Here is a 26,918-nt window from a genome sequence, read left to right as displayed (position 1 = left end):
TGCTCTCCAGGCTTCAGGGAGGAAGTAGGAAGTAGGAAGTAGGAGGTGGTCTCTCCCTCCCAGGCCCCCAGCTCACACTGGTCTTGAAGGGCCTGGCATCTGACAGAGCCCGGTAGCTGGTTTTCGCGTGTCTCCTGAAGCCACCCCTAAGGCTTCGGTGTCATCTTCTGGTCAGAGCCAAACATGGTGGCCCTCTTCAGAGACAGATCTGTGCAGCAGGATGGCATCTCTGTTGTCCTCCCAGACCAGCAGTGGGTGCACGTGGGCCTCGCAGGCTGTTTCCTGCCCTGGAATGCTGCTGTTTTTTGGACCCAGCACACTTCAGTGTCAGAGAAGGCTGGTTGGTTTGAAACCGTCAGAATGTCATAAATTCCTTATGATGAACATTTTCCCAATTTGCTTAAATTCGAGAGGCCAGGAGTGCACCTTTCCCTTTCCTGAGAAAGAGCATGGGCCACCGGCTTTTCCATCTTCGATTCTGTCGGGTGCCTGTGCCCTGGAGCTGTCCGTCCCCTGGTCCTGCCTGCCTGGTCCTGTGGCCAGCACTCTCCACTGTGAGTCACTCAGGCCCAGTCCTTGTCCTGGTGGTGCATCTGCCTCATGATGTCAAGCATTATGGGAAAGGCACCCAGCCTGCCCCACTCCAAAGGATGAGTATGGGGAGGTGGTGGTGCTTCTCAAACCCAAGGCTGTTTGTCATACCACATTCCAAAGACTTCAGATGAGGGCATTTACTTCAGGAGGTGTTCTTCAATCTGCCATCCAGCAAACCCCTCCTTGATGAAAGGGGAGGGTGTGTGGGCTCTTAGGGAACAGCTGTGCCCCGAGGAGGAAGGCGGGGCAGTGTTAGGAGCCTTTGTGCCTTGGAGCTGCAGGTGAGTTGTCTGGTCTTGGGTGATTCCCTTCCTATGTTTGCACCTCAATTTTCCCACGTGTAAAATGCAGCTGAGAGCATCCCTTATATCACAGGGATGTTACTAGGATTACTTAAGGTGCTGGAATGTTTCCTGGCCTCGGGGAAGAGCTCAGTCGAAGCTTGCTATTGCCCTAATATCGTTACTATCCCAGATTTGCATTTTCTTGTTATTTCCCTGTGAGGCGTTAAGTGTGTGAAAGTGTGTGTGTATATTTTAAGGGTCAGGCTACAAAGTAAAATCCTTTAGAACTTTAGGGCGGGATAGGGCTTGTTTAGTTAGGGGCATTTGGTGACTGCTGGGGAAGTCACCTACCCAGGTGATCTTATAATTACTGTCTGCTTAAAGGCAGCTCTTGACTTGGTCTTCTCCAGGGGAAAAACATGTAGTTTACGCAACTTTTCTTTTCCCTTTCTGCTCTGGATTTGACCTTTTGTTCCTTCAGGTGATTGAAAAAATTCTGAAAGTCACCTGCTTCCTCAGAATTAGTTTCAAGACAAGACTAAATGAACCAACAAGAGTGAAGTCAGCTTTTTGGAAATACCTCCCAAGAGGCCTTGCTCTTTATGCAGGACTGTTATTTCAAAGGATGGTGTCCCCTTCCCAACCATAAGAATGATCCAGTCCTGTTTTCTGGGAACCAGAGTTTGCTGGGGATAGGACTGGGCCTGAAGCTTTCATTGCTGGTCTGTGGGGTAGAGGTAAGCCTCCCCTGTGAAGCTGGTAGGTTATAGGCTTTGGCAGCATGAATTGTTATTTCTGGAGTCCCCTGGGTGCTGTTTAGAAATGCAGGTAGATGGCTGGGTGTGGTGACTTGTGCCTGTAATCCCAGCACTTTGGGAGGCCAAGGCAGGCAGATGACTTGAGCTCAGGAGTTCGAGACCAGCCTGGACAACATAGTGAAACCCCAACTCTACAAAAAATACAAAAATACAGAAATTAGCCAGGCATGGTGGTGCATGCCTGTAATCCCAGCTACTCAGTAGGCTGAGGCAAAAGAATCGCTTGAACCTGGGAGACGGAGGTTGCAATGAGCTGACGTTGTGCCACTGCACTCCAGCCTGGGCCACAGAGCAAGCTTCCATCTCAAGAAAGAAAAAAATAAAAATAAAAAAAAAAGAAAAAAAGAAATGTGGGTAGATGCTTCTAGCTACTGCTGTGGGATAGCAAGGTAGTTACCAAACTGATAAGGGTAGCATCTTTCTTACTGCTGAAAAATTCAGTGCCTTTTTTCTTTTTTTTTGAGACAGGGTCTTGCTCTGTTGCCCAGGCTGGAGTGCAGTGGCGAGATCTTGGCTTGCTGCGAGTTCTGCCTCCTGGGCTCAAGAGATTCTCCTGCCTCAGCCTCCTAAGGAGCTGGGATTACAGGCACTTGCTACCACACCTGGCTGATTTTTGTATTTTTAGTAGAGACAGGGTTTCACCATGTTGGCTAGACTGGTCTCAAACTCCTGACCTCGGGTGAACTACCCACCTCAGCCTCCCAAAGTGCTGGGATGACAGGTGTGAACTACTGCGCCCGGCTTGAATTTGACTTTTTAAAAATATTCCACATACAAGTGAAGTTGTGCAGTGTTTGTCTTTGTGTGTTTAGCATATTTCACTCAGCATCACGTCCTCCAGGCTCTGCTGGGCACGTGAGTTGTTTCCATGTCTTGGCTATTGTGAATAGTGCTGCAGTGAACGTGGGCAAATTGCCATGTTAAGGAAGCTCCTTTCCAGTCTGAGTTTGCAAACAGCTTTTCGTATATGAGCGCTGAATATTATCAAATGCTTTTCTGAATTCATTGAGATGACTTTACGTGTTTTAAAAAATCTGATGTTGTAATAAATGGCCTATATATTCTATTTTTAAACCACTCTTGTATTCCTGGTATAAATCAACTTGATGTGTTACTCTCGTTTTTATACATAGCTGGATTTATTTTCACTAATACTTTGGGATTTTTGCCTCAATGATCATGTATGTGATTGCTCTGTAACTTTTCATTCGCATTTTGTCCTTGTCTGTCTTGGTATCAGAGTTATATTGGCTTCATAGAATGAGGTAAATGTTTATCCTTCTAAAAAATTATTTCGTAGAGTTTGTCTGAGATGAGAGTATACACGAGTAAACTTTCTCAATCAAATATTTTGTGATATGTTTCAGGAATTTCATTAGATGTTTGGTTCAATTTTTAAAATATTTCTTTTTATTATTTAAAACTTTTAGCATTGGTGACCATCCATGTGCTGCTTTTAGTGCCAGCTTAACTTTTTTTTTTTTTTTTTTTTGAGACGGAGTCTCGCTCTGCCGCCCAGCCTGGAGTGCAGTGGCCAGATCTCGATTCACTGCAAGCTCCGCCTCCCGGGTTCACGCCATTCTCCTGCCTCAGCCTCCCGAGTAGCTGGGACTACAGGCGCCCGCCACCTCGCCCGGCTAGTTTTTTGTATTTTTTAGTAGAGACAGGGTTTCACCGTGTTAGCCAGGATGGTCTCGATCACCTGACCTCGTGATCCGCCCGTCTCGGCCTCCCAAAGTGCTGGGATTACAGGCTTGAGCCACCGCGCCCGGCCAACTTAACTTGTTTTTATGACATCTTCAGGAAGGAAACCTCTGCTGTCTATTTAATGGAGATGAATTGTTAAACTTTTACTATTTGCAACTGTATATCTCTGTGAGTCAGACTTTTATTGATTGTGTACAACTAAATGAAACCCAGAAGTGAAGGAAATGTAGCAAGCGATTTTACATATTTTTGTGTGCTCGAATTGCCTTTTTAAAATAGATTGATACTCTCTAATAAGTAAATGTGAATTTGGAGTTTTCAAATTAAGGCTTACTAATAATATTATCCATTTTATCTGAGTTTATTTGGGTTTCTTATAAAATGTAATTTCTCAAGAAGATTTTGCGCCCTAAAAAAAAAAAAAAAAAAAAAAAAAAAAAAAAAGAAAAGAACAAAAGGGAAGCCACTGGTTGCTAATGGCTCCTGCTGCTCTGACGATCCTTGATGAAGTGTTCTTTGATTAAGTGTCGAGATGAGTGGTGCAGACCTTTGACAGACACATGATTGTGGTTGGAGAAAGCCCAGCTATTAACTGCTGACCTTGCTGTCTGCGAGCAGGTGTTGAATGAGCTCAGTTCCCTCCCAGCTCTTCTTTTTCCCTGGTGGGCCATTGGCTCCTGAGTAAGATAGATGCATGCAATAGAAGAGCTGTTAATAGCATTTACTCTTTCTTAATCCTTATTAATCCCATTCATATTTCAGTGTCTGAAACTTGGCAGGATGTCAGGAAGCCACGGTGCAAGCAGGGAAATTTTTCTTTGAACAGCAAGGACCAAGTACAATGTTCCCCTGATGTTTAATTTGCTAAAACATGTAAGAAGAAGAAAATTCGTACATTGTTAGGTCCCAAAGAGAGTGCCACCAAGCGACCTTGCCAAAACCACCTTGCTGGAGCTTCTTACTATCTTTTTTTAACGAATGGCAATAAAGTCATTTTGTCAAGCTAACCAAATACCATAATGAGATCTTTGTGGCATAAGTTTACCGAGTGGGGAAATAACTTTGACAGGGGTTGATGTCTGAAATGAAGTGTTGTCTGTCTGATGTCAAGCCTGTGGGGAATTTGAACCTTGCACTCTTTCCAGATAAGACATTAGCCTCTGCGTGGGCTTGTCGGCCCAACCTTTTGATTAACTGGACCTATTTTCTTGCAGATCTAATACAAGGATTTGGAGAACCCCAGTAAAATGCTGGAGGGACTTAGACTCTGATCTCTATTGGGATGTGTCAAATTGGAGGTTTGGTGGGCTTTTCTGCCGTGTTTACTGCGATGGGTGTGTTATTTGAAGTCGGTATGTGGCCTTTAAGGATGTGTTTGGTGTGCAGAAGTTCTGTGTAACAGAGAGGCTCCCAAACGTTACATTTTGGATTAGGCTTTGGGTCAACTTCAGGGTAGCAAGAGGATGGATAGCCGAGAACATGTTGTCTCCGACTTCCTGGCCCCTGTCTTCTAAGTTCTGGGTAGCGATGGGTCTTTGGAGGGGCAGCCCTTTCTGTCATGTGAATCTTTGCCCAGCCCTGAGGGGGTGAGGGCTGGCCAAGGGAGCCGGGCCATGGTGGGAGAGAAGGCTGAGGCTCCTTGAGAAGCATTTGGAGTTTGAGTCAGTTGTGTCTTTTTAAAAAATTACCCATTTTGGACTTGTCTGTGGAAGCAATTAGAGAGATCACAGGACCGTTTCTGATTCCCAGTTCTGTCCAGTGTCTATTCAGAAAAATAGAAAACAGTCAACTGGAACAGGGGATTAATTGAGCACACACAGAGTCCTGTTGTCTCAGCAGCGTGCCCTCAGACAATTTGCCTTTTAGTGAAGTTTAAGCCCATGAAAGGAAATAAAAAGTGTTTTATTAGATGGCAAAGAAAGATGGACTGGACTTATGAGACTTTGAGAATTTTAGCTTTTTCTTTGTTAATGAAACTTTGGAAGAGAGCGACTCCTTCTATAATGCAATTTATTTGTACAATGTGGTAATTATTGTTAATAGCTAATAATGATCTTCAACTGGGTAAAATACTATTGTGTGTGTGAGAGGGAGAGATAGAGAGAGGGGGTAGGAGGAGAGGGAGAATATCTTTTGTTCAAAGCTAAACGTTGCTACTTCTGAAGATGAGTGCACCTTATGAGTGTAACCAGCTATAATGTTTATCAAACATATACTTTTTTTTTTTTTTGAGATGGAGTTTTTGCTCTGTCACCCAGGCTGGAGTGCAGTGGCACGATCTCGGCTCACTGCAACCTCCTTCTCATGGGTTCAAGCGATTTCTTCTGCCTCAGCCTCCTGAGTAGCTGGGATTACAGGTGCCCGCCACCACATCCAGCTAATTTTTGTATTTTTAGTAGAGATGGGGTTTTGCCATGTTGGCCAGGCTGGTCTTGAACTCCTGACCTCAGGTGATCCACCCACATCGGCCTCTGAAAGTGCTGGGATTACAGGCATGAGCCACCGAGCCCAGCCTCAAGCATCTACTTTGTACAAGAGCTTGTGGAAGTTCTTTCCTGCCACAGCTGTGGTTGGCCACATTGCTCCCCCATGAATATGTGGAAACTGACGCTTTGGGAGAATTGGTGGCTCACCTGTGGCATTCAGATAGTGGGTTACGGGGCAGAGACTCAAACCCAACCCTGACTCCCACGGCATTATTCTTTTTCTGTAAATTGCTGACTTACTCAGTTGATCACAGTTCATTGCAGTTTACAGGATGTGTCTGCACCCATTGTGCCTTTTATGTGTCGATTTTCTTTCCTGAAAGCGCACAAAGCAAAGCACGGGCTCCGCAGTGTGACCGGCCGTGTGCTGTGTGGACAGATGATGCCGGTCAGCAGGCGGGAAAATGATCTGCTAGGCACTGAGGGGCAGAGGATTGGTCTTCCTGACCTTGGTATGAAAACCGTGTCGAGTTCTTAGTGAGGAAAATCACTCTTAGCCCAAATTCCTGCGAAGGCCGATGGGATTGTTTTTAAGATTTGTTGGATTGCTGGATTTGTGGAAGGGAGAACTGGAAGAAGCTATCAGAAGTTTACAGGGCATCAGAGGGAGACACTCCCTTTGGTCACTTTCTCCACCAAAACTATCCTGGTTTTAGCCCCACAGTTTCCTGTGCCGGTCCCCGCACCTCCCCCCCCCCAACCTTGTTTGTTTAAAGACCATTAAAGAATGTCTTCAATTTATTCTGGATTGAGCTTTCCTCAAACCAAACCACCCCTGAGTTCACCCCCTAGGGCTGTTCAGGCCCTTCCTGGGGGCTTGCGGTTGTGGCTGCCTCAGATCAGAGCAGACCCTGGGCTGTATCATCCTTCCACATTGTCTCTCTAAAGTACCTGAAGCCAGTTGTTCTCACACTTGGGAGAGTGTTTGAGTCACCTCGACAGTGATTGTGATAAAGAACAGAGGCCCAGGCTGGTTTGAGGCCAGGCTGATTGAAGTTGAATAGTGCTGGGCCTTTGTGTTTTTACCAAGTTCCCCTGGATGGTTCTGCTACCTCCTAGCCTGTGAGAACTACGCCTTTGTGATTTCTTGCCATTGAAATTTTTTCTCACCTTGTTCTTGGCTTGATTGCTCTTCTGTGTTCTTTCCTGCTGTCCAAATCAAATTTAGTTTTCACGCCCAGACCCTGTCCCTGCTCTCATCCTTCAGCCCACCCTCCTGCTCCCTATCCAGCCCCACTGCCAGTCAGTTCAAGTGCTAGGCATGGATATCGAGTCTCAGGCCAGTCCATAGACGTTCCAGCACCTGGTGGTAAGAGATGAGTGCTGAGCGGACTCACCGAGGAAGGCTCTGGCTGTGGTGGGGAGGGGAGTTTAGGGAGGTCATCTTCACAGAAGGATGAGCAGAAATTAAGTGGGCGAAGGAGGGAGTGAGGAAGCTCTCACTTTCTAGTGACCAGCATGAGCCAAGGTAGCGGACGACAGCATGGCTTATTCAGGGAATTTGAGGTATGTTGATACATGGAAAAATGTACCTGAAATGTGAGTCCTGCTTTTGTGACTCACCCTTTCCTTTACAGAAGCATTGATTTACATCTGTTGTTTTTTTAAAAAAGTGTGTATGTTGAAGAGTTCAGAACGAGATCAAGTTAATAATAAAATGGTAAGATGTGAACAGTTGTTCTTGCCAAATTAAATGGTTCCACCCAAAGAATTTTTTTTTTTTTTTTTTTTTTGAGATGGAGTCTCTGTTGCCTGGGCTGGAGTGCAGTGGCGTGATCTCAGCTCACTGCAACCTCCGCCTCCCAGGTTCAAACAATTCTCCTGCCTCAGCCTCCGGAGTAGCTGGGACTATAGGCGTACACTACCATGCCCGGCTAAGTTTTTGGATTTTAGTAGAGACGGGGTTTCACCACGTTGCCCCAGGCTCCTCTCAAACTCCTAAGCTCAGGCAATCCCCTGCCTCGGCCCCGCAGAGTGCTAGGATTACAGGCGTGAGCCCCTGCACCCAGCCTGAAATGTTTTTTTGTTCGTTTATTTCTTTGTTGCTTTTGCCGGCCTTTAAGCAACCCAAGACTAGGGGGCTTTTTCGCTCCATCCCTAGAGAGTTCAAAGGGCCTGGCTTAGGGGACACAGTCAGTGAACCGGGATGAACGAATGAGTTTCAGACCCAGGTGTTCTGGATAAGTCACTTTACCTTTCTGGGCCTCTTTCCTCAACTCTAAACAGAGGATGTCGATATAGGTAATCCCTAGGATCTCGTCCCCTTTATGACTGATCACACAGTTTCACTGCTTGCCCTGGAGGCCCCGGTGTCCACGCAAGCCTATTCAGCCTGACCTGTGAGAGGCCAGGCCAGCTCTGTTCCAGGCCCTGAAACTCCCATTAAAACTCCCCTCACCAGCCAGTTCCCAGCGGGTGCTGAATGAGCATGTAATGGGGAAGGCCACGAGCTAGGCTCCAGTGGGTAGGAAGTGTGTGACTCCTCTTACCTCAACAGTTTCTGCTGTAACTAGCGGGATAAGGTAAATCCATGGAGATGTGAGGCTTATGCCGTGGGCCTCACAGAGTGGGCCAGGCTGCACATGTCCTGGACACCAACGGCCTGCTTTCGGAAGGCAACTGTGGTCCCACCGCCTTGACCACCAGACACCATCATCTGTTGCCAGTGGACCCGCGTTTCAAATCATTTTATCTCCTAAATAACCTGTATTCATTTGTTCCTTCCCGTGTCTTATCCACCAAAAATCTCCAATGGGAAATTCAGACAAGCATTGAGATCCTGTGTTCTTAAATTGGGTTGATTGAAATCTAGAAACAATGATAGTAATAATAGAGTTATCTTCTCTTGAACATCTGCCTCATGCCTGATATTATTTCACTTAATTCTCTTAAGGGCTTGAGGAGAGTCCTGCCATAATCCTTCCTTTCAGAGGGGAAGATTGAAATTTAACTCAGATCTTAAGCTAGCAATCGTCAGAACCAGGATATAGAATCAGGACCAGACCACACGGTCCGTGCTCTGAGCTGCTGCGGGTCCATCCCTGTGGCTCTGTCCAGGGTAAATGGATGATTTAGGGGAAGGGTCAGCAAACTACAGCCCATGAGCCAAAGGCAGCCACTGCTTGTTTTTGGGTGCCCAAGAGCCAAGAATAGTTTCTGCATTTTTATATGGGTGCGGAAAAAAAATCAACAAAGAATAATGTTTCATGACACATGAAAATTACATGAAATACACATTTAATGCTTGTAAGTAAAGTTCTGTTGCAACTCAGCGAAGGTCGTTAGTTTACGTATCATCGATGGCTGGTTTCACAGTACAAGGGCACAGTGTAAAGCCTGCCAGGCCTAAAATGTTCACTATCTGACCTCTTACAGAAGACGTTTGCCGACCCCTGATTTAGGGCATTCACGAGACTTGATGAGATGCTGAAAATCACCTGTCTCCTCCTGTCACTCTCTTCTGATTGTGGTTAGGCTCTGGTACACCAGCTCTCCAGTGATCTATCTGATGCTCAGAGTTCTTTTTCCATTGCATGGATGTCAAATAAAAGTGTCTGCTTTGTGGCATTTCTGGCTTGAGAGTACCTGCCCAATGTGATTTGCTAAGGTGCCATTTTATCAAAAGTCTTAGGATGACTAGATGGGTTTGCCTTGAATTTGTTTTGCCTTTGCTGATGGTTGTATTTAGGTTATCGTTGAAAGGGGATTGCAGAACAGCGGCAGTTTCCTGTGCTGTCTGGATTGAAGTCAAATGATGCCCTAACTTCTAATTGAAAGGGACTGTTGTAGGCAGGAGACTGTCTAAGAGCTGACCTGTCACCACCACCTGAGATGTCTGAGCCCAGCCTTGGACTTTCCTGGCACATGGGGAAGAGGGGACCTGGGTCCTGGGCTCCCAGCTAAACTAGGCAGACCCCGCTGACAGGTGTGTGTTGTGGGGTGACAGATGCTTTGCAGAGGGCATTGAGCTCCTTGGGTGGAGGTGCGGTGGCTGCCCTGGGGGTTCAGTGCAGCTCTGGCCGTGATGGGCAGCAGGAGACAAGAATGTAGCTAGTCAGAGAACTTCAGCCCAAGTCCCTGCTTTCATGCAGCAGAATCCAAGACACTAGGACTTGCTCCTCTCTGCCGTTCAGGCTTCTGTGTTCGCACAGATACCTTCTGGCCCTGCTTTGTCCTAGTGAGGTGGTTCACCTCTCCCGTGTTTCAGCACTTGAACCCTCCTTCCCGAGGCCGTGCTAGTGGGAGTGATTATAATAATAGTTACTATTTATTGTGTGCCCCTGGTATGCTAAATGCCTCATGTAGATTATATAATTTAATACTTGCCACAACAGTCTTATGAGGTAAATACTGTGTGTGTGTGTGTGTATATATATATAATTTTTTTTAAAGACTATTTTTAGAGCACTTTTAGGTTCACAGCAAAATGCAGAGCAAGTTTCACAGAGCTATCCCAAGCACCCCCTGCCATTTTCTCTTAGTTATGAAAATGATCAAATGGGCTGGGTGCAGTCCCAGCACTTTGGGAGGCCGAGGCAGGTGGATCACCTGAGGTCAGGAGTTTGAGACCAGCCTAGCCAACATGGTGAAACCCTGTCTCTACTAAATACAAAAAATTAACGGGGTGGGGTGGCGCATGCCTATAATCCCAGCTATTTGGGAGGCTGAGGCAGGAGAATTGTTTGAACCCGGGAGGTGGAGATTGCAGTGAGCCGAGATTGCACCATTGCACTACAGCCTAGGCAGCAAGAGCGAAACTCTGTTCTCAAAAAGAAAAAAAAAAAGAAAAGATCAAATCGACTTCCAAGTGCCCATGTCTCAGGTTGAGTACTGATCAGCGTTTTACCCACCTTTGCTTCAGCTCCCTCCTGGCATTGCTCGTTGCTGGGAGTGGGTAAGTGCCTTTCTCAGGTTCCTGTAGCTGGTAGGATCCCGCTGTCCTCAAAGTTCTTGCACTCAGTGGCTGACAGTGCCAGGTGACTCCCCTTTTGGGGTCCATGACATTTGCTACTGTTTCTAAAGCCCCTACTGTGTGCTGCTAATCTCCTCACCAAGCTTGCAGAGTGGATAGTAACTGACAGGCGAAAAGATGCCAGAAGTTAGGTCACTGGCCCGGGGACATCCTGCTGATAGGTGGTGGTGCCAGGCTTCAAACCCAGGCCTGACTCTAAGTCCTGCGGCTCCTCTGCCCCACCTGTCTCTGTCTTCCTCATGTCTGTAGTGTGGTGGGAGTCGGTGGGGCGGTCGTTTGACTGTGGGAACTTCTGTTTGCAAAGCCTTGGAAGGACCCAGGTGACTGCAGATAGTTCCGTGAGAAGCATCTGGGTCTGTTGACCTCACTGCTGATGTTCCTCATGGGCCTGTGATAGGACTCACCCTTGGCTTTTCTGGCCAGAGTGTAGACAGAGACCCGCTTAGCATTTTGTGGTCAGTCAGAGGCAGTTTGTGAACCTGGAACTTGGAAGCCGGTGTCCTCCTCTGGGAGGGATGTGGAACCTGGGGAGTCAGGAAGGCATATGTTGTATATACAGTCAGCTGGGCAGTGGGGAAGGGAGGATTCCGTGGGGAGCTAGCCCTGAACACAGCAAGCATTTGGTAAATGGTGCCTGTTAGCTGTTTTTACCCATGTTCTAAGGTGGACGAGCAGTGCAGGAGAGAACTGGTAGGATTAGTGGAGTGGTTTCGTTATTCAGATTTAAGTGCATGCAACCAGAAGTCTTCAACTGAAGAACTGAAACTCTCTGCCCTGGTTTTTGCTCTTTTTTGGGGATCGTGGTGGTGGCAGTGTGAGGGGCCGGCTCAGGGGTGAGGAGGAAAGGTAGTGGCAAGCAGAATGGTACGTTTTATATTCACACTGTGCACATTATTCACACCTCACATGGGCCAGAAATCCTCTCCTAGGAGAGACACTTAGAAAGTAAACAGTTTGTTAATCATTTCAACCCGTGGACTTTGGTTGCAAGGTGCACTTTGATCAAGGGTTACAAACACCACCGTCTTCAGGGACATTTGGGGACATAAATAAGTGGAATGGAGGAAAAGGTGGAAAAGCATACTGCCTCTCAGTCTTTTGCATGCTCATGTTTGATACAGAAAACCAACAGCGTGGGGGCCATGTTGCTTGGCAACTGCCATTTGTCCTCAGCGTTGGGGTGACATTACTAGGGAATGGCTGTGAACTCCAAGCACTTCCCCCATGGGAAGCGAGGCTGACACTCAGATCCAATTCATGTCTTTAATGTGGCCAGAGGAGAAAGCCAGATCTGTTTCTGAGAAGCCAAAAAACAAGATTTAAAAAATGCTATCTCCCTAATTTTCTTTTTTTTTTGAGATGGAGTTTTGCTCTTGTTGCCCAGGCTGGAGTGCAATGGCACAATCTTGGCTCACTGTAACCTCTGCCTCCCAGGTTCAAGCAATTCTTCTGCCTCAGCCTTCCGCGTAGCTGGGATTATAGGTGTGCACCACCATGCACAGCTAATTTTTGTATATATATATATTTTTTCCAGTAGAGATGGGGTTTCACCATGTTACAGACCAGGCTGGTCTTGAACTCCCTTGAACTCAGATGATCCACCTGCCTCAGCCTCAAAAGTGCTGGGATTACAAGTGTGAGCCACTGCACCTGACTTCTATCTCCCTAATTTTTAAATACTTAAGATTTTAATAACATCACAGGTCAAGCAATGCATGGCAGTGGGCTAGATTCAGACCGGGGAGTCTTAATTTAGGACCCCCAGATTTATCATACATGGTGGAGGAAGGGTTCAGATAGGGACTTGGGGATTGCCAGCTCTGACCCTCTCTTCAGATGAAGAGATTAGCCCTGTGGAGGAGTGCAGGATTTTAGTCTCGATACTGGGTGCTCTGGGTTGAGTTGTTAGACCATTCTGGGACTTCCTTTCTTCCTCCATAAAGTCAAAGGATAGGTAGATTACACATTTTTAAAGTGTGCTCCTTGAGGTGTGTCAGGGGTTCCAAAAGCATTTGCTTTCAGTTTAATTAAAAGCAACCTGCACTCTCGTATTTGAGTATATTTGAAATTGTAATGAGAGCAATTGCTGAGGATGGAGTGGAGTGTGGTGGCTCATGCCTGCCCAGCACTTTGGAAGCCTAAGGTGGGAGGATCAGTTGAGGCCAGGAGTTTGAGACCAGCCTGGGAAGTATAGGGAGACCCCATTTCTACAAAAAACAAAAAAAATTAGCTGGGTATAGTGGGACACATGTGTAGTTTGAGCTACTCGGAAGGCCAAGGCTGGGGGATTGCTTGAGCCCAGGAGTTTAAGGCTGTGGTGAGCTGTGATTGTGCCATTGTACTCTGGCCTGGGCCACAGGGTGAGACCATGTCTCAAAAAAGCAAACAAACAACAACAACAGCAACAAAAACAATTTAAAAAACAAAACAAACCAAAAAACCCAACACATTTGCCCAAATAGTGAATCACATCAAATTTTAGAATTCACTGGAAACCATCTGCTTCTTCATTTGATTATACATCAGTTATGTTCAAAGTAAAAAGCAAGGTGATTTGAACTTTGAAAAAGCTGCTTTTATCCAGGTGTATACCCGGTATATACATACACAGATACGTATGAAATGTGGAACTCTATACCCGTATGTATGGAGTTCCTCCTAAGAGTCTTTTTGAGAAAATAGTTCTATTGCTAAAAATACCCAATGGAAACTTCTGGCCTGGGAGTTCTAAGTTCACCCTCAGCTGTGCGTCTCAAAGTCCATACAGCCTCACCAAAATAGCCCTTCTGGCTACTTTTTTCTGTGTGCTCTTGGAAGAGGCCATCGTGCCTCCAGCTCCCCAAGGGGAAAGATGAGCCAGGGGGATCTTTGCACGGTGGTTGGTTCTCGTTCCTTCCACTGAAGCCTTCCATGGCATTTTTGGGACCTGGAATTGTAAATTATTCTGACCCTTCCCCGCAGTCCCTGATGACAGCATGAAGTTCAGAGTTTATTTGCAGATGAGGCAGGGAAGCCGGCCTGTTCTCATCTTGCTGTGCCTGATGCCTTGTGCTTGAGGCACTGTTCGCCGGGCTGCCTGCTGGCCTGCCTGTCCCTGCCTTTTGGACGGGAGATACTCAGGCCACCCCACAATGCCACACCTGGCTTCTGGGGAGCTTTGTACAATGGGTGTTCGTTGTCTGGCTTCTGGGTCGAGTGGGAGGGCCCACCCAGCCTGCCATTTTAATGATTTACCTTTAAGGAACCAGTTTTATAGGGAGTTGTTGGATAATGCTCACATGGCAGATAAATGGGAGAGCAGGAAGAATGATGGCCTTTCAGAGTTGAAATCTGTGCTGCTCCAAATCCCATAAACTGCTATTTGATTTTAAACATTGCTTGAAGCGGTTCACATTTTGGTTAATTACGTCAGTGGGTAAAAATAACTATTGTCATATGGTGTGTGGGTTTGGTTTTAGAAGGATAAAGAGTCTATTGTTACCCATTGTGCTATTCAGTCACTTATTACCCATCCTTAAAAGCCCAACGTGGATAACAGAAAACCTGGAGAGCTTTGTCACTTGCTGAAATCCAGGCTGCTCCGTGAATTTACCCCCAAACACTGCTCCTTTTGAGAAACTTGTGCAAACTGCTTTAATTCAGTCCATTCAAATGGGTTGATGGGGGCTGTTCCCAAGGCCCAGGACAGGCAGGGGTTTGTGACCTGCAGCCCTGGAACTGCCTTTGGGTTTCATGGTCTCAGTTGAGACCTGCCCAGGGCTGAACCAGCTTAGTGCTCCCTGGGGGTGGATAAGGTCAAGGACTTCAGGGTCAGACTGACCTGGGACTGAATCTTAGACTTACTGGCTGTAAGATGCTCAGTCAGGACCTTAACTTTTCCAGGGCTCGGTGTCTACATCTGTAAAATGGGGATAAACAGTTCTTCCCTGCTAGGATTATTGTAAGGCTTGAATGAGATGATAAATACAACATCTGACATGTGATTGGCCAGTAGCTAAGGGTTTAGTCAATATTATAATAAGTAGAATGGAACAGCATTAGATTCTCACACAGGGTCACTCTTTATGTCATGTTTTCTGCCACTCTACCCCTGCATATTACCCTGGAGTATCCCCAAGCCTCTCCCTCCCCATCCCTCAAGTCCCTCCCTCTCCATCCCGCAAGCTCACCAGGTCTTGGCGCACCCGGATCTTTCACTGCTTTTCTTGCCTGTGAGCTCTTGGGGAGTCAGGACCACCTTAAGTACCCTCTGCATCTTTGGCACCTAATCTGGGGCCTGGGGCCCTGCAGGGCCACAGTTAGCAGTATGGACAGCGGGATGGACGGAGAGGGGCTGAGAGCCTGGAGAGCTCCTAGGGGCTACAGCAGTCACAGGAAGTCACCAAGTGAATTGAAGGGCGGTAGCTGCGGAGGTTCAGTGAGGCAAGAAGGTGGCTGTTAGGCTGGGAATTAAGGAACCTTCTGTTGTTCGAGTCTCAGGACAACTCAGATGTGGGGTCTGTATTGCAGATGCCCCTGCATCATTTTACAGTAGATGAAACCAATGGCTCCACGAGACCCTCACGTGCCAGAGCTCATGAGTGACAGTGGAAGTTGAACTAACCTCTTAACCACCCTAGTCCACACCTGCCAGGCTGACGGGCTGTCAGTGGTGATGTGATGGGAGCTCTGTGCCCCGGATCTCTTGTGGGCTCCTGAGACCCTGCCCACCCGTCTCTACCCTCCTCTTCCCAGCAGGAGGAGACTGACCTTTATGTTCTACACCAGCGGGTGCCCTTGGCCTCCAGCTTCCAGTGGGCCAGCCCGGCGAGAGGCCCCAGCTGGAGATGAGGGGAAGCAGCCTTGGCCTTCTCCTTGCACTTTCTTGCTGCTGCTACCCCAGGATTCTTGCCCATCCCTTACTGGTTTTCCTTAACCCCACCCTCACCCTTGAAAACAGAGCCTTTAAAACTCTCCCTCACTCACCCTGGTTGAGTGTGTCATCTGCTCCAGCTAGGATCCTGGCTAATACTGCATGTTTTGGAAAGAGGAATTCGCAGTTCTGTTTATTTTTTTTACTGTGGATTGAAGGGAGAGGCAACCAGGTATATGGATGAGGGAGTAGGGCCTGGCTGTCACCACTGGTGTTCACAAAAGGCCCCCGTTTAAGTCCCTTAAATTCCAAATGAGGGGTTATAGGTCGAGTCAGGGTGATGCTCTAACAGAAGTAGAACCAAAAATATACGGCAGTAGGTACAACCCTGTTCTGGTACTTCCTAATTTTGTGTGTCTGTGTGTGCCCCGGGAGCTTCAAGAAATGAAAATGGAAATGCCCTGAGTGTTTCTCAGCCCTAGGATGAGGCTGCTTCTGTGATTTAGGGCTGGAGGTTATGAGGACTTGGTTTACAATATGCACAGTACAGAAGCGTTGGGTGCGCTGGGCAAGGAAACATCTTTGTGTGACCCACAGAGAATGAAGAGGAGGGAAGAACCACAGGTTATTCAGGTTTGCAGACTGGGAGACAGGTTTAATGACACAGTCATGTCAGAGGGGAAGAGGAGAATACGTAGGGGGTCTGTTTTGATGTGTATGTACGTGTAGGATTTTCATGTAGAGGAGTTGGGGAAAATTTTAGAAGTTTTAGGTATAAATGCAGCTGGTAAGATCCCTGTGACTTAGTTTCTTTTTTTTTTTCTTTTCTTTTTGAGACGGAGTCTCACTCTCGTCACCCAGGCTGGAGTGCAGTGGCGCAAGCTCAGCTCACTGCAACCTCCGTCTCCCCAGTTCAAGCGATTCTCCTGCCTTAGCCTCCCAGAGTGCTGGGATTACAGGTGTATGCAACCACACCTGGCTAATTTTTGTATTTTTAGTAGAGACGGAGTTTCACCATGTTGGCTAGACTGGTCTGGAACTCCTGACCTCTGGTGATCCCCCTGCTTCTGCCTCCCAAAGTGCTGAGATTACAAGCGTGAGCCACCGTGCCCGGCCTTAGTTTTTGAGTGGGAAGAATCCAATGTTCAGAGTGGACCACTGATGTCATGGCTGCAGGTTTGGCTGAATTGGGATGCTGTAGAAAGCCGCGTTAACAGTTTATTTTTCTCTGAGGCCTGGATGAGGATCCTTGTGACTGGAACCATAGGTGGGACTGGTAGTGCTTTTTCCTGCTGGCAAGGAAAAAAAAAAAAGTAAAAAGAAAAAAGAAAGGGTTCGACTTATCAGCACAAACAAAGGAGGATGTGAAACTAGAACCATCTCTAGGGCAGTATACAAGGCTGGAAGGCTCACCGGCAAGGGGTTTCCCCTCAGGAAAGGGGACAGAGAAGCTTCTACCTTCTGGGTAGCATTGCGTGTTCCTGGGCACATCTGGGTGACTAACGGGTTCTCTGCCACACCTGGGGTGTACGGGGAAGTCTTTGGCCAGAACTGTGGGCCGTACTGCATTCTTCCTGTGTCTGTCACTGCTGAGTTGTGAGCTTGATCTCTTTTCTTAGTATTTGCTCCTTTTGTCCAGCTACGGGGACCAGCAGAGGCTTTGGGTCATCTGTACTAATGACTTTGCTGTGAAGATGTAAGGGAGAGTGGTGGAGGTCAAGATCTGGGTTCTGGTTCTTGTGCGTCCTCTCTGGCTGTGTGTCCGTGAACAAGCCACTTATTGTCTCTGGGCCTCCGTGCCCTCTGCAACTGGGTTGTTGGTCTATTTAAATACTTGGAGAAAAAAGCTGGGCATGGTGGCTCCTGCCTGTAATCTCAGCACTTTGGGAAGCCAAGGTGAGAGGGTTGCTTGAGCCCAGGAGCTTGTGACCAATCTGGGCAACAAAGTGAGATCCTGTCCCCATACAAAAATAAAAAAATTAGCTGGGTGTGGTGGTGCATGCCTGTAGTCCCAGCTACTTGGGAGGCTTAGGTGGGAGGATCGCTTGAGCATGTGAGATCAAGGATGCAGTGAGCTGTGGTTGTACCACTGCACTCCAGCCCGTGACAGAGTGAGACCTTGTCTCTTAAAAAATAAATAAATAAATTATAAAAATAAATTATTCAAAAAATACTTTGGAAAACAATGCTGGAGAGAGTATGAGCTTCAGATTACACATTGGTTTCAATCAGGAGGATCTGAGCCTCAGTGGTGTTATCTGTAAAATGGGTATAAAAGTGCCTCACAGGGTTGCTGTGAAGAGGTAAGGATGATGATGGTGACAACAGCAGCGCAAATAGATCATTTAACTTAACTCTCGTTAAAGCAGGGATTATCCTGTTGGCAGAAACAGACAGGGAGGGACAGAGAGGTTAATTAAGCAAGCTGCCTGCCCACAGTCACGTGGCCAGAAGCAGTGAACGACTTCCTTCAGGTGGTCTAAGTCCAGGTCCCAGCTCTTAGCCATCACTCCATGGTTCTGTGCTGAGACAAGGGATGTAGAAAGCCTAGCACAGTGCCTGTTACATAGTAGGTACTTAGTAAGTTAGAGTTCCTTTTTATCTGCAGAATGCGTTTCCAAGTATAGCCTCCCACAGTGCTTTTACTTTAATCTTTCCCCTAACTGGGCAAAAAAAATGTTTGCTGCCCTGTGCGACTTGCCTAGCTATCGACTTCTCTTTTTTCTCCCTCTCTCCTATGATTCATCATAGACTGTGGATTGAGGCTCAGCATAGATTGAAGGGCAGGGGCTGGAGGAGAAAGATGAGCTGAAAAATGGTAGGCCCGAGATGTGAAGGACTTGACGGTAGGGTGAAAGATGGGAATGGGAAGTTAGAGTTGGAGGACCTTGGGGAAAGACTTTTCCCTCTGGGTTCGTTCTTTCCTTCCAGTGCCGTTTATGGAGCGCCTACTGTGTCCACCATTCTAGCCACGGGGCACAGACAAGGTCTCTATTCTCATGAAGCGCACAGTGTGGTTGGAGCAGTCAGTGATGGATGGAGAGTGAGGGCTGTTGGTTTCCATGGCTGCTTGGAGAAGGACTTGCCAAGGAGGTGGCGTTTTGGGCAGGCCATGAAAAGGTCTGGGCAGAGTGTGTTTGTGGGAGGGAGTAAATATGTAAAGGCTCTAGGGGAGAATCAGTTTCGAGAATGTGAGTGGGCAGTGAGACCAGAGGGGCTGGTGGGTTGTGGTTGGGTTTGAATTTTATTCTAAGTGTCATGAAAAGTAGGAGGATGGTTTTTTCCACCGGGGTCCTTTTTGATTATTTGATTCTTTGTGACAATCCTACTTAAAAAAAAAAATTCTATTCACCAAAAAGATGTGTTTATGAAACAGTAGAGTATACAACCTTGAATCACTTTAGGTTTTTAAAGTAGAGGGAAATAATTATGGATCACAATGAATATCCTTGAGGGCTGCTGCCTTCCCCAGCTGACACTGTCAGCTAAACCTTTAAGGCCCCTTGTGTGTCAAACACTAATTCTTCCCAAAGCTGCTTGACATGTGATTAAAAAATTTTACTGCCACCTACTGATAGAAAAAGATGAATTTTTGTACCGTGAAAATCCCAAACCCAGTGGATTTCTTCTGCTGCACATCTGGTTTCCACCGTGCTGTCAGGACTGGGAAGTGGGTCTGGGGAAGGGGTGTGCTGGTCTTGTTACCCCCCTCCCACCCACCCAACTGCCCTTTTTTGGCCCCAACAATCTGGTGTCTGCTTCTGTGTCCTTCTGCTTCAACTCATCACACAGTGGGTGGAGGGAGGTGCTGACCTGGGGAGTTGCTCTGGGGAGAGGGCTGGAGGTGGGGGTATGTGTCTGGGGAGAAACACTGGACACTGGGAGTCAGCAGCCGCCAGCCCCCACATAACCCAGTTAATCCTTTGTAATTGACCCGAGGTTGCAATGATTCCTTGTGTTTAATGTCCCAGGACGCCCCAACCCTGACCAGCCGACCTTTGCTTAATGTGCTTCTTACCACCCCACCCCCATTATGAAATCCTCAACTGCTTTATTTCTGATTTGCATTTTCCATGGCTGAATGAATCTGCTGACTTCCGTTTTCTTTTTCTGTTTCAGATCCTGTGCGCAGGTGACCGTGAGTACCGTTTTCCTGTCCATTCTTGTGTTGTTCGCTACTGCCCCCTGATGGACACATAGCAACATTAACAGCAATGTGAAAATGCTAATGCTAATTTATTAAATAAAACCTGCTCGGTTTCCAATTTTTCTTTCTTTTCTTTTCTTCCTTTTTTTTTTTTAGTCAGAGTCTTGCTCTGTTGCCCAGGCTGGAGTGCAGTGGTGCTATCTCGGCTCACTGCAACCTCCGCCTCCCGGGTTCAAGCGATTCTCCTGCCTCAGCCTCTCAAGTAGCTGGGGTTACAGGCACGTGCCACCATGTCTGGCTAATTTTTTATATTTTTAGTGGAGACGGGGCTTCCCCATGTTGGTCTTGAACTCCTGACCTCAGGTGATCTGCCCGCCTCGGCCTCCCAAAGTGCTGGGATTACAGGCGCGAGCCACCACGCCCGGCCCCAGTTTTTCTTTAGAAGTAGGAGTAAGGGTGGAAACAAAAATGAAAGAATTTTTTTCTTTTCTTTTTTTTTTTTTGGGGGGGTGGGGGGGACGGAGTCTCGCTCTGTCACCCAGACTGGTGCAGAGGCGCAATCTCGGCTCACTGCAAGCTCCGCCTCCTGGGTTCACGCCATTCTCCTGCCACAGCCTCCCGAGTAGCTGGGACTACTGGCGCCCGCCAGCACACTCGGCTAATTTTTTGTATTTTTAGTAGAGACGGGGTTTCACTGTTTTAATTAACTGTGCAATCATGATGAAAATTTATATTTTCTGTAATTTTTTTCAAGCCCCATTTGTGGGCGATTTAACTTAGTTGAAATTGTAATACAGTATTTGTATATTGTTTATATACTGTTATCCTTTAAGTATTTTCTTGTGTTGCTACATTGCTACATTTAAAGAATGGTGTGCAAGGTTGGCATAACCTCTGGAAAACGAGACCTGGACTCCTGCATGTTTTGCTTTCATGTACAAGGCTGAGTCCCAACTGCTGACAGTGCTGGTTCATTCCCTGGTCTGTAATAAAATGAGAAAAATAAGGATATGACTACAAGTTTTTTACAGAAGCTTAAATATATTCAGTTGAAGGCACCATCCACCCCGGAATTATTTATTTATTTATTTATTTTTTGGCCCCGACAATCTGGTCTTACTAATTTTTTGGCCATAAGACGTTTCTATAAGAATTGAAGCCTGGTTGCAGTGGCTCACGCCTGTAATCCCAGCAATTTGGGAGGCCGAGGCAGGCAAATCACCTAAATTCAGGAGTTCTAGATCAGCCTGGTCAACATGGTGAAACGCCGTCTCTACTAAAAATACCAAAAAATTAGCCAGGCGTGGTGGCACGCACCTGTAATCCCAGCTACTTGGGAGGCTGAGGCAGGAGAATCACTTGAACCCGGGAGGTGGAGGCTGCAGTGAGCTGAGATCATGCCATTGCACTCCAGCCTGGGCAACAAGAGTGAAACTGTTTAAAAAAAAAAAAAAGAATTAAAGATAATAGTAGTTGGTAGTTTTAAAAAATGTACCTTTTAGGGAAAAAAAAAAAAACAAAACAAAAACAGTGGCTTTTGTTTCTTCCCAACATTTGGGAACCTTTTTTTCCTGATTGGTAAAATCTCAGTTTGTGAGATAAAATAGAGATAAAATAATCAGATTGTACTCATGGAAGCATACACAAGGTCAGATCTTGCTGAAACCCTCTAATAAAGCAAATCTCAATTAATAATGGTAATTAGAGCCTGTGCAAACAATGGGAAGAGTTCTGCCATGGGTTTTTCTTCCTGTTAATTAGTTTAATAAATAAACTGGTGGGTACCTTGTACAGGTGTGAATCAGGGCTGCAGAAGAACACTTCTATGCAGACATCTACCGTAGATCGTAGAATGTTGGCCAGGGCTCCGTTGTGGGAAACAAAAACCATGAGCTATTTTAACTGAAAGGGTTTACCCTGGGAAGTGAGAGTTTACAGAGTCATTGGAAGGGCTGCTGTATTAGTTTGCCAGGGCTGCTATAATAAGATCAAGGTCTTGGGAGTTAGGACTTCAACATACGAATTTGGGGGTGGGGGAGCACAAGTCAGCTCATAACAGCTGGGGAGCAGGCTTTAGGCCTAGCCCTGAGAAATGACTCCCAGACTAAGGCTGCAGAACTGACCCCGTGGAGAGTCACCACCTTGGTCACAGACAGCAGAGGGAGGAATCAGGGAGTCCCTGCTGTAGTTGCTCGATCCAGGGGTGTATGTTCTGAGCTGTGATTCTGGGATCAGGAAGCTGCAGCCACTGCTGTAGTGTTGGAAGCCAGGCAGCGTGAGCTCCAGTCATTGCATCCACACTACAGGTTTAAGAAGGAGGAAGGACAGAAGGTTGTGCTCCACCCTTTAAGGACTCTTCCTAGAAGTCAGACAGAACGTCTGGTCACACTCTGTTGGACAGAACTTAGTCACGTGCAACATCTAGCTGCATGGGAGGCTGGGAAATGTAGTCTTTGTTCCCAACAGCCATGCACACACAGGGCCAAAAATCTCCAGGAGTATGATGAAGGGAAAATGGGGGAATGGAGTTGGGGGGTCAAGAGTGGTCTCTGCTGTACCTCCCTGAACAGAGACTCTGGGAGACTAGTAATGCATTCAAAATAAAGTGGCCCGTGTGGCCAAGGTTCTCCTCCAGAGCCTAAGCCCTTGGCCACATGAGCTCACGCCTCCTCTCATTTCCTGTGAATGACTGTGTGCAATGTAAGCACGGAGCTTCTGCACTCTCATGGCCAGGTACTCTCCATGTGGCCAGAAACAGCAGTTCCTGAGGGGGCTCATGTTGTAGGTGATGATACAAAGAAGAGAAAGAGAGGGATCAGTTTTCCTAAGTTTGCATTTCATTTCAGAGTAAATAGTTTGTGAGGTGGGGCATCCCTGTCTCCTGGAGAAATGTATTTTTAATCTAATTGTTTATTATCTTTGCATAGCCCCTGGTCCAACTCGTGACCCTTCAGTAACAACTGTTGCCACAGCGGAAAGTGGCGTAACCCAGATCAGCAGTGAAGCAGCATCCTTTTACAAACTGAATGGAACTGGAACACCTCAGGTGCCAACAAATACCAGTGAGGGTGGCGAAGACTCTGGAGCCAATGATAGTTTAAGAACACCTGAACAAGGATCTAATGGGACTGATGGAGCATCTCAAAAAACTCCCAGTGCTACTGGTAAGCGTGGGCTTTTCTGCCGAGCAGTCATGTTTCTTAAAGGAAATCGGTATAATTTAAAATGTCATGTTTTCCAAATATTGTTCTTCTTTCAATTACCTAAGAAAATCTTTTTTTTTTTTTTTTTTTTTTTTGAGACGGAGTCTCGCGCTGTCACCCAGGCTGGAGTGCAGTGGCCGGATCTCAGCTCACTGCAAGCTCCGCCTCCCGGGTTCACGCCATTCTCCTGCCTCCGCCTCCCGAGTAGCTGGGACTACAGGCGTCCGCCACCTCGGCCGGCTAGTTTTTTGTATTTTTTAGTAGAGACGGGGTTTCACCGTGTTAACCAGGATGGTCTCGATCTCTTGACCTCGTGATCCGCCCGTCTCGGCCTCCCAAAGTGCTGGGATTACAGGCTTGAGCCACCGCGCCCGGCCAGAAAATCTTTAAAACAATTTTTATAATGATAGTAATGCATATTCATTATATAAAATATAGACAAGAAGAAAAGAATAACAAGTAAATCATTAACTGGAGATAACCACTGATCACTTGATATACGAGTTTTACAATTTTAAGATGTGTACGTGCCTGTGTGCATATGTATATACATATATATACGTTTTATTTTGTTTTACAAGTATCGAGGTCATCCTTTACATGTAGTTTCTCAACAATATATTACAAGTATTCTTCTCTGTTAGTATGTACATTTCTACAGGACAGTTTTAATACCTGCCTGGCATTCTGATGTCTAAATCAGGGTTGGTAGATAATAATGGTTCTTGGGCCAAATATGGCTCACTTCCTGTTTTTGTAAGTAAAGTTTTATTGAGTCTGCCTATGGCTGCTTTCATGCTAGAATTGAGTAGTGGCAATGGAGAATATGTGGCTTGCAAAACCTGAAATATTTATTCTCTGGCCCTTACAGAAAAACATTGCTGAGACCTGGGTTAGATCAGTGATTCTAAAACTGTGGTTCAGAGATCTCTAGGGGTCTCCTAGATTCTTTCAAGGTATTTCTGGGTATTATCATAATACTACTAACATGTTATTTGGCTTCTTTACTCTCATTTGATCATGAGTGTCCAGTGGAGTTTTGCAGATTCTATATGATATGGGATGACGCTGTCACTCTAACAGCTAATGGAATGTATGCTTTTGTATTGTTATGTTTAAAAAACTTTATCTTTTTAATTCATAATACAGTATGGTAAATATTAATCAAGATAACCCATATAAACAAAAATTCTCCAAGAGCCTTAATAATTCTTAAGCAGTTAGAAGGGCCCTGAGACCACAGTGTTGAAGAATTACTTGTCTAGAAGCATTGTAAATTATTTAACTACTCCCCTGTTGTTGAGAAGGTAGATTATTTAAATTATTTACATTTTTTTCATAAAAAACATTGTGATACAATAGTTTTGTTAGTTCTAGAAGTATTGATAGTATCATTTCACATACACAGTTAAATCATTGAATTATTTCTAGGGTAATATGAGAAACTTTTAGAAATTGCTAGGGGGCTGGGCACAGTGGGTCACGCCTGTAATCCCGGCACTTTGGGAGGCTAAGGCAGGTGATCATCTGAGGTTGGGAGTTCGAGACCAGCCTGGCCAACATGGCAAAACCCTATCTCTACTAAAAATACAAAAGTTAGCTGGGTGTGGTGGTGCGTGCCTGTAATCCCAGCTACTCGGGAGGCTGAGGCAAGAGAATTGCTTGAACTCAGGAGGTGGAGGTTGCAGTGAGTGGAGATGGTGCCACTGCACTCCTGATAGAGTGAGACTCTGTCTCAAAAAAAAAAAAAGTAAATAAATAAAAGAAATTCCTAGGGAGCTTATGTTAAGTATTGTTACAAAAATTTGGGCTTAGGGTACCCCCTAGTACTTCAGTGGCCATTGTAGTCCTAGGGGTTGGGACCATACCAGATAAGTCTGCCCAGAAATCTCTGGACAGGCTTACTGTTGAAGGGCATTTCCAGAGGAAGCCAATCTACAATGACTGGAATAAGAACTTACTTCTTCAAATGTACAGACATCAACAGAGAGTCACAAAGATCAAGAATAATCAGGCAAACATGATATTACTAGAGAGACAAAATAAAGTGCAAGTGGTTGACCATAAAGAGATGGGAGATGTATGAACTGTCTGGCAGAGAATTCAAAATACATGTTTTAAGGAAGCCTAGCAAACTTTAAGAAAATACAGATAAATAATTCAAAGAAATGAGGAAAACAATAAGTGACTAGATTGAGATAATTAACAGAGAAGCAAACAGAAATTCTGAAGCTAAAAAATACTTTGAACAAAATGAAAAATGTAGTAGAGAGCACCAAGAGTAGAATTGATCAAGCAGAAGAATAATCTTTGAACTTAAAGACAGATTATTTGAAAACATACAGTCAGAGGAGGAAAAAGAAAAAGTGGATAAAAAGGAATGAAGAATGCCTATAGGATTTATGGGACAGCATCAAAAGAGGTAGTGTTTGAATCGGAGTTCATCTAGAGGAAGAGAAAGATAAAGAGGTAGAAAGCTTATTTAAAGAAATAGTAGCAGAAAACTCTCCAAACCTGGAGAAAGATATAAATATCCGGTATGGGAATGAAAAATGACCCCAATCAGAGTCAATTCAAACAAGACTACTCCAGAACATAATCACACTGTCAAACATCACAGATAACGGGGATTTGGAAAGCAAAAAGAGAAAAGAAGCAAATAACATATAAGGGAGCTCCACTTTAGCTAGCAGCAGACTTCTCAGCAGAAACTTACAGGTCAGGAGAGAGTGGGATGATATATTCACAGTGCTGAAAGAAAACAACCTGCCAACCAAGATTACTATACCCAGCAGAACTGGCCTTCAAAAATGAAGATGAGATAAAAGATTTTCCCAGAGAAACAAAAGCTGAGGGAGTTCATCACCACTAGACATGTCTTATAAGAAATACTAAAGAGAGTTTTTAAGCCAAAAGAAAAGGACACTAATGATTAATTGAAAACATATGAAAGGATAAGACTAGTAAAATACACAGCCAAATTCAGAATACATGAATACTCTAATGGTCATACGTATCTTTAGTATGAAAGTTAATAGATAATACTTAAAAAATAATAACTACAGTAACTTGCAGGGGGATATGCATATAACAAGATGTAAATGGTGACATAAACAATTCATAATGTGAGGGGGGAATGGACTAGAAGTGTAGAGGTCAATTTTTGTGCATGTGATCAAAGTTGTCATCAGCATAAAATAACTTGTTATAACTATAAGATTCTTTTTATAAGCCTCATGGTAACCACAAAGAAGAACCTTTAGTAGATACACAAAAATTAAAAAGCAAGGAATCAAAACATGCTACTAGAGAATATCACTTAACCTCAAAGGAAGATAGTAAGAGAGGATGAAAGGAACAAAAAGTCTAGAAAACAACCAAATGGCAGTAGTAAGTTCTTACCTATCAATAATAACCTTGAAAGTAAAGGGTTTAAATTCTCCAGTCAAAAGACATAGAGTGTGTGAATGGGTTAAAAAAAAAAGCAGCAAACTCAATAATATGCTGTCTACAAGAGACTCACCTCACCTGCAAGGACATGCCTAGACTGAAAGTGAAGGGATGGAAAAAGATACTCCATGCTAATGGAAATCTAAAGAGAGCCAGGAGTAGCTATACTTATATCAGATAAAATAAACTTTAAGTTCAAAACTTTTAATAGAGACAACAAACATCATTTTATAATGATAAAGGGATCAATTAATCAAGAAGTCTTAACAATTGTAAGTATATATGTAACCAGCATTGAAATGCCTAAATATATAAAGCACATATTAATGGATCTGAATGGAGAGACTGACTGCAATGCATTAATAGTAGAGGACTTCCGATACCTTACTTCCAGCAGTGGATGAT

General features: G+C 45.4%; 1 protein-coding gene across 5 annotated transcripts in view; it reads left to right on the top strand.

The window, feature by feature from the left end:
* PTPRJ (protein tyrosine phosphatase receptor type J) overlaps positions 1-26,918 on the top strand; it is a 191,438-nt gene that overhangs the window by 111,238 nt on the left and 53,282 nt on the right. For 4 of the 5 annotated variants that reach the window (XM_045371851.3, XM_074013607.1, XM_074013605.1 and 1 more), the window contains exons 2-3: positions 19,833-19,851; positions 22,788-23,024. In XM_045371851.3, coding sequence (XP_045227786.2) covers positions 19,833-19,851; positions 22,788-23,024 — 256 coding nt within the window. Of the gene's footprint in view, positions 1-273; positions 1,616-19,832; positions 19,852-22,787; positions 23,025-26,918 lie in introns of those variants that run through there. The other variant, XM_074013606.1, reaches the window with a different exon arrangement.

This window comes from Macaca fascicularis, chromosome 14 (assembly GCF_037993035.2).
Source record: "Macaca fascicularis isolate 582-1 chromosome 14, T2T-MFA8v1.1".
In the NCBI taxonomy this organism is placed as follows: Eukaryota; Metazoa; Chordata; class Mammalia; order Primates; family Cercopithecidae; genus Macaca; species Macaca fascicularis.
Note: the sequence above shows the minus strand (reverse complement) of the source record. Positions and strands in the feature narration are given on the sequence as shown.